At 40.3% G+C, this 14,476-nt stretch overlaps 2 protein-coding genes across 3 annotated transcripts in view; one reads left to right on the top strand and one right to left on the bottom strand.

Moving 5' to 3' along the window:
- Window positions 1-532: 532 nt before the first annotated feature.
- Window positions 533-10,190, top strand: trnau1apb (tRNA selenocysteine 1 associated protein 1b). Of its 2 annotated transcripts, XM_080725176.1 has the most exons (9): window positions 533-687; window positions 2,124-2,218; window positions 2,869-2,968; window positions 4,473-4,525; window positions 4,744-4,872; window positions 5,372-5,488; window positions 6,051-6,354; window positions 6,961-7,006; window positions 7,661-10,190. In XM_080725176.1, the coding sequence occupies exons 1-9, from the start codon at window positions 652-654 to the stop codon at window positions 7,795-7,797; spliced, it is 1,017 nt and encodes a 338-aa protein (XP_080581302.1). In that variant the 5' UTR covers window positions 533-651; the 3' UTR covers window positions 7,798-10,190. The 2 variants fall into 2 exon arrangements, with proteins under 2 accessions (XP_080581302.1, XP_080581303.1); XM_080725177.1 differs by lacking the exons at window positions 533-687; window positions 2,124-2,218; window positions 2,869-2,968 and adding an exon at window positions 3,155-4,338.
- A 1,301-nt stretch (window positions 10,191-11,491) lies between these two features.
- The window catches only part of fitm1l (fat storage inducing transmembrane protein 1, like), a 3,407-nt gene continuing 422 nt past the window's right edge, over window positions 11,492-14,476 (bottom strand). The window contains exons 1-2 of the mRNA XM_080726068.1: window positions 13,867-14,476; window positions 11,492-12,871 (exon numbers count right to left, since the gene is read on the bottom strand). The exon at window positions 13,867-14,476 is cut by the window's right edge and continues 422 nt beyond it. Coding sequence (XP_080582194.1) covers window positions 12,187-12,871; window positions 13,867-14,087 — 906 coding nt within the window. The 5' untranslated portion in view covers window positions 14,088-14,476 and the 3' untranslated portion in view covers window positions 11,492-12,186. The remainder of the gene's footprint in view (window positions 12,872-13,866) is intronic.

Genomic DNA, 14,476 nt, shown 5'->3' with positions numbered 1-14,476 from the left:
GATGTAGATATTTTTAAGTGGTACGGTGTGGTGCGGTGTAGTGTTGTGTAGTATGGTGCTAAAGCTGCAGTCGAAAAGGAGCATAGAGTGCTACAAATTATTCTAATGGCTGTATAGCATACATGGAATGGCTACTTACTACAATACTTTTTTTCCATAGTATAACCATACTGTAGATCTGTTTATCCTTTAATACAAATACAAATAATAATAATCTTTAAGTCCACAATGCATTTTGTTTTTTCCCCCACACAGTGTTATTATTATTATTATTAATATTATTATTATTATTAGTATTATTGTTATTTGTATTATTATTCATTGATTGTATATGGTATTGCTAAAAGGTTTGTGAAGTATGAGACATTGCTTTTCACTTGCCTGAAAGGAGTATTTTATTGTGATTTTTAACTCGGCCAGTGGGGGGCAGTAAAGCGCCTACATTGCTCTAATTTCCAACAGGAAGAAGAAGGCTGAGTTTCGTCACCAACCCCCGCGCCCCCGCCATGTTTTTTTTGGTGTCGAAGAAGAAGTGCATGAACGTGGAAGGAATCCAACGTGAAGCGTCTCTTTTAAGTTCCATAGAAAAAAAAACACGAATTGTCGTGTTTGGCTTTTTAGTTTTAGTTTGCTCACCGACGGACCTTCAAGATGTTTAACAGGCAGACCAGTCTGTGGATGGGAGATGTAAGTAGGCCTCTTTTTTTACACCGGTTCTTCTGTATCTCTTTCAAGCTGGTGGTGCCTGAACTTGAAGCCCACTGTACCTCCATAATAACACTAGTGTAAAGTAACTAAGTACATTTACTTGAGTACTTTCTGCACCCAAGTACAATTTTGAGGTATTTGTACTTTACTTGAGTATTTCCCAATTTCCAATACTTTTACTTCTACTCCACTACATCTCAGATCCAAATATTTTACTCCAATACATGTATGTATTTGAAAACTTTAGTTACTAATTACTTTGCAGATATAAGTGATTATAAAACATACATTAAGCACTTTAGACCTATTTTATATTTAGGCTATTTGAAAATACATAAAAATAAATAATGGCCTAGTAAATGAAAATAGTAATCTACCTTTTCCACCACTGCAGTGCATAATAAGGCATGAGGGTCGGCCACTCGGCCTACTTACTACAATGTAGTAACGTAAGTTTTACTATAGTTTCATGATGTAACTAAAGTAAAACGGAAGCAAATGAAACAACTAATCAATACGTGATGACTGTGCGGTGCATACTATTTATAATTGAACATAATGTGACGATAGTGAGCTAATTTGGCCTAGCGTACACGACGCAGACGGGGGTTGCTAATGAAAAGTTAGCCAGCTTGCTAACGTGAAGTAAGCCAGTAGTATCGGCTGCTGTTGACTACTGTACTACTAGTGGTCAACCACATAACCAAACAGTTCCGTTCGTTAGAACCCAAAAGTTTACTGTTTTTATTCAATTTTTTTTATTCTGTTTGATTCCATTATTATCTTGCATTGTAGTCCAAAGCCCATTTAATTTGTTGGCGTCTCTTAGTAGCCTTGGACTAGCTTCAGATCAAGATGATCGCACTAACATGTCAGGAGTGCGGTCTCTGTTCACAGTTCAACTATCCCACCACTTTTGGTTTAAATGGCAGTAGCACTGCTAGCTAAAGCGCAATGCAATGCATATACAAAAGTAAAAGTCCGACTCGATCAAATAGATCTGCGATCATCTTGATCTGAAGCTGTACAGTTGTGAAAAATTTAGAAATAGGCTAAATTACATCTTATTACATGTCCATGGATGCAAAGTCAACAGTGTGCTTTAAAACACAAAGCACAACTTTCTTTTTGATTGATTGATTGAATACTTCTCTGCCTATTAACAAGACGGGTAGTACAGTCAAAGGTTATGCCAAAGGGGGGGGGGGGCAGACCTCCATTCAGAACCCCCCCCCCTCCCCCATTGTGGTCTGTTGTACTCAATGCACCAGTACATAATGATACATAGAATACAGAATACAGTATATCGATTGACTTATGCAACTTGATCATATCAAAATGAAACGTACTTGTGTGTGTGTGTGTGTGTGTGTGTGTGTGTGTGTGTGTGTGTGTGTGTGTGTGTGTGTGTGTAGTTGGACCCATATATGGATGAGAACTTCATTAAGGCAGCTTTCAGCACCATGGGAGAGACGGCATATGGAGTGAAGATCATCACGCACAGGACAGGGTAGGCAAATATTAGCCTAGCTGAGCTAGACATCCCAGCCATGTTAAAAACAAGGTAGGGAACAAGTAGATACTGCAGTTAGTTAGCTAGATGCATTAGTATCTAGGCTGGCCCCAGGCTAGGCAAATATGGCCACTATCTTCGCTGTTTGTAGACGTCAACAACCTGTACTACCCATAACTGCTAGAGATGTACCAATAGCATTTTATCCTTCTTGATTCCGATAACCCATAACTTGCACATTGGTTGATACTGAATACTGTGAATAGTGAATATTACTGATCCGATACCAGTGTGCAATCCAATTTTGTTACAGATTCATACAGGCCTGTAACTGATTCAGGAATAAATACAAATTCCATCAATAATTGTTAATGTGTAGCTACACGTTGGTAAAATAATCATGTAAATGGTACAGTAAAGAGTATAAAACAGCTAGTCGGTAAAATAATCATGTAAATGGTACAGTAAAGAGTATAAAACAGCTAGTCCAACATCAACTGCAGACAAGATCATGTGATACATTATGTGGTATCAGATCTGGATAGAGTAGACTGGAATAGCGGTACCAGCATTTTAAGCAGACTCGGCAGCTTTTCCTACACTGGTATCGGAACAACTCTAATAAGTGATCTCCCTGTGTCCCATAGTGGTTCAGCAGGCTACTGCTTTGTGGAGCTGGCAGACGAAGCAAGCGTCGACCGATGTGTCCACCGGCTAAACGGCAAACTGGTCCCTGGATCAAATCCGGTACGTCCTCTGACGATGCCGTCACATGTCCTCTCGTATTGCCTTTTGATACAATCATTACCACACATTGAATTATTTGCTTGTTCACAAATAATGAATTGGCGACGATTAAACACTTGTCTTCCATTTTTGCAGTCTTATCCACCGGTATTCATGTGTTATTATTTGTATAGGTCGATTTGACTGAGGAAAGCGGAGTACCAACACCTACACTAGGTTGGCCTTCCCTCTTTAGTGAGATAGATTTGCTCCAGTAGCGGGCTCTCAAAAATCAGTGTAGTATCACACTCTGCCTGCTCTGGCGTGGGTTCAAAGTAGGGGTGGACGATATGGCAAAAAATATCATCATGGTTTCTTTCCTATACTGGATCCACGATCTTATCATGGTTCATTTTTCATGTATGTTTTTATATAGACAATTTTGTGAGTTACTGAACAGTACAATCAAACTAATTTCCCTGTTAAAAACAAATTACTTCCGTGTTACAAGGTAACTACCGTAAATCATTTCTAGGGTTTCCCCACCTGAATGATTTGGAGTTAGGAATCAAACTGGTCCAATTATGGGTCCATTTGATTACATTTGCACACTCAGAATTGTTAAAATAACACTAAATCCGGCCTAGCTGTTTAGAAAATCCAATCTAGAAAATATAAACCAGTTCCATGATATTACCGATGTCATCTCTTGAATTTTTGTGTGTTGGCATCCACTATGCTACCAAATAAAATTGTCATATCGCACACCCCTAATTTAAAGACCACAAGAACATGTGTTTTTTGAAAACATCTGTGTCACTTTGGCAAGTGTCTTAGGTCTTATGTCTCTGCTTTTTTTCTGCACCATTTTGCTTCCCAAACTTGAGCTGGATTTCAGTGGATCACAATGGAAACAAGCTGTCGGCTTTATTGTGTTTATTCACATTGACATTTTTAAATTTGCTTTTCAGAATTGTCAATAATTCAATTCAAAGCTGAATACAATCATAATTTGAAGTGACACAAAAGGCACCACTGCATAATAGCTGCAGTCAGCAGCTATGGAATCATAGCTGGTATTGTTGTAACATCCAGTCTTTTGTGGGTTTCATTATGGTGTTTAAAATGAGAAAGCTCTTCATGTCAACTGGAGTCAACACTGAACAGTGTCAAAAGAAAGAGTTTTTGGCTGCCCGCTACTGTCGCTGAAGCAGTACTATTGGCCCTGACAGCCATCCAAGGCTAAGCTACTGGCTCCTCTGTCTACCCACCTATACTTGCTGCTGAAAGTGGCTGCAAGGCTGCTTGTATATGAATGTACTTTGTTTGAAGCTGGTGGTAGGAAGTGAACTAACTGAGGAATGGGCCAAAGGCTGGTCTGGGTGGTGGAGGTATGTAAACCCAAATAACAACCATAATAACTACCCTCTTTATTTCCCAGCAATATCAGTGCTATACTACACATCTTTGAGCTTGTGAAGTTGGCTTAGTGTTTGTGTTATCTTTTTTCTCTCGCCTGGTGCAGCCCCGGAAGTTTAAGCTAAATTATGCCACCTACGGAAAACGTCCAGATGCAGGGTGAGTCATTATTTGAATATCTGTTCATTTCTATTTTATCAGGGACAATAATTAGACATTGTTACAAGTTAAAAACACTAAACACATGGGTTTCTAGCCAGAGCTGTTAGTGCTAAAACCAACATTCTCTAAAGTCATTACAGGGCCAAACAACTAAATCATTATACATAAATAAAACATATAAATATAATCAATCAATCCTGCCATCTGGTTCTTAGGCCAGAATATTCAGTGTTTGTGGGCGACCTGGCCTCTGAAGTCGACGACTACCAGCTGCACCAAGTCTTTAAGAAGTTCCCTTCTTGTAAAGGAGCCAAAGTAGTCACCGACCAGTTCGGCAACTCAAGGTACTGTATGACAAGTCACAAAATGGAAGATGATACAAGCATATGACTTAAAGTGTCTGATTTCTGTTGATGTGGTGATTGTGTGAGTTATGAATTTCAAATATTTAAAACATTATTTCAGTATCGCTTCTACCTCCAGTAGAGGCTTGTTATCCTTACTGTGTAAGCTATGTGTGTTGTGTGACTCTGGGTTAGCAGTGCTATGGGCTTCCACCTCCAGTAGTACTACTGTACATCTGTACTCCACAAACCACTAAATAATTGTTTTCTTCCCGTCTTATGCTTAAACTATTGTTTTCCCCATATAGGCTAAGCAAGAGCAACTCACAATTCGAGTGATGCTACCTCATATTAAAAAGTAAAACAACAAGTTTCAGTTCTACCATAATAATACCCATTATATTCCTTTTTTCCTCATTATAACTGGCTATTTCATGCTGAGTTATGGAGAGAGTGTGTTGGCGGGGAGAGGTGGTGTTAACTAACCTGTCATCTGCAGAGGCTATGGGTTTGTTAAGTTCGGGGAGGAGAGTGAGCAGAAGAAGTCCATCGAGGAGTGCCAGGGGACCGTGCTGGGGGGCAAGCCGCTGCGACTCAGTATCGCTGTGGCTAAGAGGTAGGACACTATTTGGGAGGATGGAAGGTTGCCTGTATTTTACACCATCATTGTCTGTTTTAAAGCACCCTAGCAGCATCAATACATGTGATTATCTCTGCCAGGCTAAAGGCCGGCTAAGGAGATGAGGCTTTTGTCCCTGTGTGCGTGTATCTCCAAAGAGATAATCTCACAAACCACTGGACCGAACCACCATGCTGCCTGCCCGTAGGCCATCGATCAAACACAAATGTTTTCTTCAAATTGTTAGCACCAGAGCTATGCTCACAAGTGAAGGCACATTCGTTTTTTCACGATGGCAGGGGAAACTGAGTGCTTGTGTTGGTTCCCTTGACGTCCTGTTTTGGTCACACCGCAAAAATTATTTGTACTTGCTTCGATGCTCCCAATTAATATTTTGAGGTCGCACAGATTTCTCGCTGCCTGTAGTACAGCTTGTCGTGTGTGTATTTTAAACTCACAACCAGAAAACACACACGGCGAAATTCACCAAAATTCTAGCTGAAATATAAATGAATTCGAAGTTACATTCATTCCAAATTTGCTTGTTTTGTATTTCCAGCCAGAAAATGAACAACTACCATGGAGGGCAGGGGGGCCAGGGTTACCAAGGAGGGAGCTACAATCAGCAGCAGCCAGGTTACTATGGAAGCCAGGGCCAAGGTGGGGGCCAAGGGGGATACTATTCTGGGTGGGGGGGATATGACCAGTACGGTGGCTACAACAACAGCGGCTATAACAGTGGCTATAACAGTGGGTACAATTATAACTATGGACCCTATTACCCCCCGCCGGGACACATGATGGGACCGCCTCCACCCATGGGGCAACCGCCAATGCCTGTTGACATGGCTGGAGCTGCAGAGGTGAGTGGCATTACTGTATGTAATACTGACCATATTAAAAATGTACATTTGGTTTCTTGCTCTTAATTTGTTTACATTAAATTGACATTTCTTAGCCACTCTATTCCCTATTTTGTGGCATGTCATTATGGGTTTTAATGAAAAGAAGCAAACAAAACAACAAAGATTTACAAATGTATTTTCTTTTTTAATAGGGAGCAGATCTACAAGCTCCCTACAAGCACAAGCTCCCAACATATCGTGAGCTTGTGGATCTGCTATTTTCGCTATTCATCGCTGACTGAAGTATATAGGGAATAAGGACTTAAACCCTATACCCTTTTCCTCGCTACACCAAACCTCTTAGCCAAAAATGGCCGATCTACAAGCTCATGCATTACGTGTTGTGTTTTGAGCCTACTATTTGGACTTTGTTCTAGGGACTGGATGCATTACTAGAATACCACAAATACTAAAGATCTGCTTAAATCCTTGTGTGCAGCTAAGTTTGTGTGATGTTTTTTAAGGCTGAATGGGCCACAGTGATTCATGTCTATTTCAGCAAATATGACCTGTTTATATTTAGTTGTATAAATTAGTGAAACAAAGCTGATTGTCCCTCCACAGCAGAGCCATGAAGACACTGAAGATGTAGAAGAGGATAACGGAGAAGGTAAAGATCTGTCCGCTGTTCTTTAGGTGATGGCATTTGACATGTTGAGAAGTGGGGGGATGCTGACACTTGAATGACAGTCCTGACATTCAAGGTCAAGGTTCTTTACACACAAATATTAAGATCTCTGTCATGTAATAACCAATGTACGGCTGCAACTCTCAATTATTTTATTTGTGATTATCCTATCAATTAATTTCTAGATTAATCGAGAAGCGTGTTTTGTAATGAAAAGGGGAAAAAATAAACTTTGTCCTTAGAAGGTGTCACGCAAAAATAGTGAAAGTAGAAGATCTACATCCTCACAATATGTCGCATATAATTATCTTAACCCTTTAGGTCTTTGCACACTGCTGCATTTTTTCGGTCAAATAGGGAATTTCGGAGCACGCAAATACAAAAATCTACCTCACGGTTGATTTATTTTCCGATTTTCGCAGCTGTCGCCACTGGGCCCCTGCTCTCTCTGTCTTTCCTCGGCCTGGAAACCTTTTTATTTATTTATTTATTGCAAATTTCAGATTTCCAAAATGGGGATCATTTATTGACCATTTTATTAAATTACAGATTCTATTTTTTTTACAATTGATTAAATCTATGAATTTGTTTTAACTGTTGCACCCTAAACAATTGTATGTCTGTGGATCCATGCAGAGCCGATCCCTGAGGTGGATGTGGAGCAGTGCAACAAAGACTTCATGCTGCGCAGCGAGGAACTCTATGACGCCATGATGGACTGTCACTGGCAACCCCTGGACTCCATAATGTCTTCTATTCCTTCCATTTGCTGATCTCTCTTCTTCCTTCCTTCCATACAACTACGTTTGTCAGCTGATCTTGTGCACCAGTGGTTCTCAAACATTTTCATGTCAAGGACCCCCAAATTGATATGTATTTGACCCACAGACCCCTATCCGGAAAGATTTTGTCCCAGTGACCTCCATATTAGAAGAGTTCTTAATTATCCGACATTTCATAGCCTAAGCATGAGTATGAAATGGGGTTGAAGGGATTAAACTGATGCTATATGATCTATATGTAAGCCATTTACCATGAGAGGGAGTGGGTTGTTGGCTGATTTACCACTGTATCAGGGTTGTGCCACGAACCGCAGGCGAGTGGCAAACAATGGTAAACCACCTCGAATGGTAAATTGCTTTTCTACCACTTTTTCCATATAAATGAAAGAAAACACAGTTGTAACTTGCAAGGATCTTTAGTTACAATCATTAATTGTTTCAGTGGGCGGGGTCCATGAGCCAACTCAAGGTTGTTGGCCTATTTACCACTGTTTTAAACCAATCAGAATCCAGTATTTGAACATGTGACTAGAAAAGGTGGTAGAATAACCTATTTAGCTGGGGACTGCTAAACCACTGTAACATACACCCCTCGTTCTGAAGTGTCACTCTAGTCTAAACAGTGACACACTGGCTATATTTACATACACACAGTACTGCAGTTTCCGTGAGTCATTAGCTAGATGTTGCAAGGTTCTGTCTTAATTTTTTTTAGTTTTTACAAATCTATCATAAACATAGCAGATCTACATGTTCACAGAACGTTGTGAGCTTGCAGATCAGATATTGATGCTGTTTGTTGTACAACAAAGTATATAGGGCAAAGTTTGGATAAACTCTATGTCTATGCCAATAAAAGGACAAGGCAAAAAATGATTTATTTTTTAAAATCTTAATAAGTTCTCATTCTTTGTTGGCCCATATAAGCTCACCTCACTGGAATGTGAATTAGAAGGCCACAGGGAAAGATCTTGTCTGAAGCGTTTTTTTTTTCAAAACCCAGTCACGACAGACCCAAGTTCTGAACAATTGTCATCTTTTATTTCTCCAAGAAATTCAACAATCTTATACATTGCCTAGTAGCAAGCCGTGTAACATATTGAGGTAGTAAGAGTTGGTTTAAATGTAGCATTGGGGCCAGACAATGTCTAAAACTGCACACAGATCAGCAGGCTTTTTAAAACAATAACGTGAAGGTGTTCACAAATAAACATGCTATATGAATGTTGTTTTTCATACTTGCAATGCTAGGAAAGGTTCACTAAGCAGTATAATTGGTATGTTGTATAATGTATATTCTGTATGCATTATAGCAAAGACTAAAGAGAAGCCTTTAGTTAAAGTATTGGGACAGTATACTAAAGTTGAACCTTTTTTGGACTGTTAAATCACCTACAGTTAACTTTACATAAAAAGTCAATGATTGAATGTGTTAAAATTCAAACTGGCCTTTTCATGAAACCATATTACACTGATGATGCAACTTAAAAGCTCCGATCCAGATCTTAACCCCTTTAGACCTAAGGCCCATTCTAAAAGTTTTCAGAAAAACTTCAAATATGTATTAAAAGATTACTAAATAATTGTTTTGCTATATACTGTACATAGTAACAACACAAAACGTGTTCCCGGCCTGAAGGGTAAAACACAAAAAGGGGTTCTTGTCCTTAAACCTTTTTTTTTTTTTTTTTTTACCAATCTCTATGGCAGAGTATATTAAATACAATATAACTACCACACCTGCAGTAGTTGGAGGAGGTGGACTGCACGTTTTCACTTTTGCCAATACTTACATAAATAGGCTTTGTGTGAGAATCCACCAGCTAAATTGAGTAACTCTTGTGCTCACCAAAGCCATACTTAAAACACATAATTTATCTGATGACAGTCAAATTAAAAGACGTGAGTCTGAAGAGAACGAACATCACACAGGACAATGCCTTCATTGGCTGAAAGTGTGGCTAAACTGATTCTGTATATTTTTAATTTTCTTTTATTGTTTTAAAAGAATGTTTTATTTTTATTGAAGGAATATTTGAGTTCATATACTCATCCTGTGTCCTTTTCACATTTCGTTATTTTTCTTCAAGTTTAAGGTGTTTCTTAAACCTGTAATGTATGGTGTTTCAGCTGAAAGTTGAAAGTACTTATACCTAAAAAGAAAATCTGTAATTTATCAGTTTTCCAGGCAGAAAAATATTCGCTTTTCTATATCGATGTAATGTCACCACCTGCAGGACATTATTGAAGCAGTGCAATACTTTGCATTTTGTGTGTTTGCTGTTATTTGGCTGCATCAGATACCATATAAAGTTGTCCTTTGTCTAGTTGTGCCTGATCTTTTGTATATACTCTGTCTGGAGGTATTTTACCAATAAAACAGATCGAAGAGAAAATGCCATCGACTACCCTGTTTATTAAGTGGATAATCAAATGCTGTCTTTTATACGATACTGTCAGCTCACCCTGCACAGTGATATTTTTATGTTAAATGGGTCTATTCTGATGCATTTTCACGTTGTTATACTCATTTTATCCAACCAGAGGAGAGCGAACTCCTACAGAATAAACAAGTTAAACTGGAAATGACGTGAGCAGACAACATTGAAACTGGAAATGGGTACTATCACCTGATTGGCTGAAATGTGCAACCCACCTAAACATTTAATTATGACCCCACATCAAAGTAAAACATTTCCAAAAGATTGTGATTTCCCATACAACCATATAATTATTTATTTCCCATTTGAAATATTTTCATTCATATCTGGACATTGTAATGATCATCAGCAAATCCCCCTTAAAGGAGTAGTTCATCCCCACAATGATTTTTTTTCTATTGATTACTAACTCCATGGAGACTTGAGTTCATTAATATTTGTAGTTTTTTTGTTGCATTCCTAATACAAAGTAAATTCACCCCCATTGATTCCCCGGATGGGGACCCGAATGCATTTGGGTCCCCATCCGGAATCAGTGGGGTTACATTTATGGTAATCAAATTATTGTCTTAGGAACGTGACAAAAACCCAAGTCTCCATGGCGTGAGTAATCAATAGAACAAAAGTCATTTTGGGGGTGAACTACTCCTTTAAGAGTCTAAAGAGTTTGAATGAATGAAGAATTATGTGCAGGATGTCATTTGCATACAGATCATGTGAGAGGACTTAATAGTACTACTTTTTAAAAGTCCAGTCACACACTTATGCCAGTGTGCCAGTGATCACCCTCCCCTGCGCCAATGTTGGCACCCGTGGCCGTGACTAAGGTTGCCTACCCCTGCTGTATAACCATAATTACTACCAGGATATCGAGATTAAAATTTGTAAAAAAAAGTAAAAAAAAAAAGTTTGGTTTTAACCAAAACATATCACTCAGTTGGACCTTGCACGCTGGTGTTGCATAACTAAAATAGACGATCTACTAGCTCACAACATGTTGCGCTGGGACGTGTTGTGTGCTTGTAGGTCTATTTAAGTGAGTGACATGGTTCACAACAAGTTATATTAAGCCCTTTGAAGTTGCATTGCGTATTTTATTATAACATTTATATAGACGTGCATAGTAAAACACAGCCAGACAGAAAAAAAAGAAGGAAAAAAAATTCTCTCCATCTCATTTGTGGAACTGAGCACTTCAAATTTGTATCTGTGTTTATTCCCTTCTTAACACACCTGCATCCTATAAACTTAGTTGACCGGGGTCCCCCAGTGGTCTCTACTCGGTTTCTGCCTTTTTTCCTCTACACCAAATCTCTTCGCTGATCTACAAGCTCAATATGTGTTGCAATGCTTGTGAGATTGTAGATCTGCTATTTTCACATATTGTTTGAATATTATCAGATGCCTAGAATAGGGACACTATAGGGTGCAGGTGATAAACTTGGGACTAAAAGCCTGAAACTAAAGGAGAATGTATCGTTTTTTGTCAAGGTTTGGAGCCTAAACCTGTATAACCTCACATGGAGGCTGACCAGAAACAGGCCTGCGAGCCACTCTGGGCCCCGACTATTAAGGTTTGAGAAAATCAGGAACCAACTCATTTTTAGGATTAAGAAAACATTTGCTACATTGGCATACAATGTTAAATAAATAGCATAGTGCATAGTTGGTGCTAACCCTATCCATGTAGGCCTACAGCATAGTGCATAGTTGGTAAGCTAACCCTATCCATGTACAGCTGTTCAAAGGACTAACGGACCGCTATGTTGAGAAAACATATTGCTCATATTTACCGGTACTTTTTTAAGACAACCATGAATGGATAAATGTATCAGAAATTGTGTATTTGTACTACACCAATGCAACAAATGGATCCATAGTCCTTCACTGTCTTAAAATGTCACCATCATCCACATTCGCAGTCTTTTCAGATCACTGATTATGTTGAGTGATCGTGGCTCACCGCCCCGTTCTCTCTTGCTGTGGTACTGGGCTTGGCATCGAGCAGTCCGAGTCCTGGCTGTCCGGGGCAGTACCAGCTGGGATCCAGCTGGTACCATCCCTGGTACAGAGCCCTCCAGCTGAGACACCCCAGAGCACCCCCTATTAGCTGTGTGGGAAACTGAGGAAAGTAGGCTAAGAGGCAGAGCAGCAGGAAAATCCACAGCCACAGCAAGAGAACACAGAACAGGAACAGGATGCGGAGAGGGGCGCCGGAAGCCCCTCCCAAACTCAGGTAAGGGCCAAACACAGCAGTTTCCTCAACTAATAGGAGACAGCACAGGCAGAGGAGGAATATGTCTTCTGAAACTTCATATCCCCTCCAGAGCATCCCGGCCCCAACACACACCGATTTGGTCTCCCCCTCCCTCAGCAGCAGAAGCGGCTGTCCACTCACTGCAGCCTGGCCTCCCTCAGCGGCTAAGGGTTCGTAGCAGCTTCCTGTGGCATTGTCCAGAAGAGCCAGAAGTTTCCGGAAACCGAGCCAAAGGCTTCCGGCCAGTGCAAGCCGCGAGAGGTGACGGAGAGTGAGAGAGACAGAGCGGCCGATGGTGAAGGAGAAGAGGAAGACGAACGAGCCAACAAAGATGCAGGTCCAGCCCCAGCCAGAGCGTAAGAACAACCTGGAGGAAGAAAGCAGAACACATCAACTAGAGAGATGCAATTGGAAATTGCAAGTGTGGTTGGCGTGACGCGGGTCACATTTGCAAATATCTCAGTATCTGTCAGTCCTTCTCCCCAGAGCCCTGTATAGAGAGTTCTGCAGTATATGGGCATTCCCAGATATGGGCTTAATATTGATGACATCAGGGATCACCATATATGGGCATAACATGGACAAAGACGGAATGGTTAGCACTGCTCAAATTGAGGTGCCCATAAATAGACATACTGTGTCAGTCTCAAGTTAAACTTTTAATTATAGTCAAAATGGAGGAAAATGCAAAAAGCAAGGAATCGATTCCCGACGAAGTCCGTCGATTTGTCATATGGCCCAAGTGCGTGCCACCAAAACTGTCATTTCATTATGTCACTGAATATACAAAATGCCCCATAACTAGCCAGGGTTCGACTATTTGTGAATTGAAGAAGCCAGTCAGTTGGGAATCTTAAGTATGTGAACAGGGTATATGACTCAGCACATGCTACCTCAGCTGTCACTTGACACTGAAATGAATACCATGTGGGAATTACAACTCTTAACATGTCTTCCTAGACTAGTGGTGCTGCCAAGGTGTCCAGCATTGTCAGTCCCAAACAAATGGAAAATGGCTCACGTCTGGACTCCATCAAATCCCACCTGTGCAACCGCATACTGTTTGCAGGACGTATATAAGCAGTGGTGGAAGTAAAAGTAGCAATACAATACCACAATGTAGAAATGCTCCGTTAAATGCTCTGCCAAATATACTTAAAGTGCTAGAACTAAAGTTACATAGCTTGTAGTGGAGTAAAAAGTACAACATTTGTCTGAGATGTAGTGGAGTAGAAGTCGCATATAATGTATTAATTAAAAATGAGCATAGGTTACTCAAGTAACACAAATTTGTATACTAATTTACAGTACTTGATTAAATGCACTTATTACTTCCCACAACTGGAAGTAGGCTGTTCTCACCTGTAGAGGAAGTGGCTCGGCTTGGCAAAGACACTGAACTGGGAGACCCAGAAACTGAGGGCAGGGCCGGCAACCAGCACCACTGACAGGATCAGGTGAAAGTGCCGCCTGAACACTGAATTTCCAAGGAATCCGGCTGCTATGTCTGTTAGGACCACCAGCACAGAGTTCAGGAACATCTGGAGCCGCAACCCCACTTTTCGGATCAGGATCAAATTCATATCTGCGTCTGTGATGATAGAGTTGATCAAACTAGACTGATGTAGGCTTTGAATGCAGCAGTGCGTGTATGTTTGACTATAGGTTTTGACCTCAAGTTTTAGTTTAGCATACACCCTGTTTCGTGTGATAAGGCCACTCTGTTTCGAGTGATAAGACAGTAATCCACTGCAGAATGCTGTTGACACAGAAAGGTACAATGAGTCAGAGGATTCCAACAGACCCCAAATCTATCCTTGGAAAATATTCATCCAAACTATTGGCTGTGCAGACCACTGCTGTTATGTGTTAAGCTTCAAGATCAGATCCTTGTGAGTTGAGTGCATGTCCTGACTCCTGAATGAAATTACAGCTGTCTTCAAGTTTTCCACAGACTCCAGCAGTTAAATCA

Source organism: Nannobrachium achirus, assembly GCF_963921795.1.
Source record: "Nannobrachium achirus genome assembly, chromosome: 5".
In the NCBI taxonomy this organism is placed as follows: Eukaryota; Metazoa; Chordata; class Actinopteri; order Myctophiformes; family Myctophidae; genus Nannobrachium; species Nannobrachium achirus.
Note: the sequence above shows the minus strand (reverse complement) of the source record. Positions and strands in the feature narration are given on the sequence as shown.

What these genes read in the sequence shown, in the direction of transcription:
- trnau1apb (XM_080725176.1), top strand. Translation starts at nt 652, where the DNA reads ATGTTTAACAGGCAGACCAGTCTGTGGATGGGAGAT. An exon ending in ATCATCACGCACAGGACAGG is followed by an intron (nt 2,219 to 2,868) that starts GTAGGCAAATAT and finishes TGTGTCCCATAG; the next exon opens with TGGTTCAGCAGGCTACTGCT. An exon ending in GACCAGTTCGGCAACTCAAG is followed by an intron (nt 4,873 to 5,371) that starts GTACTGTATGAC and finishes TGTCATCTGCAG; the next exon opens with AGGCTATGGGTTTGTTAAGT.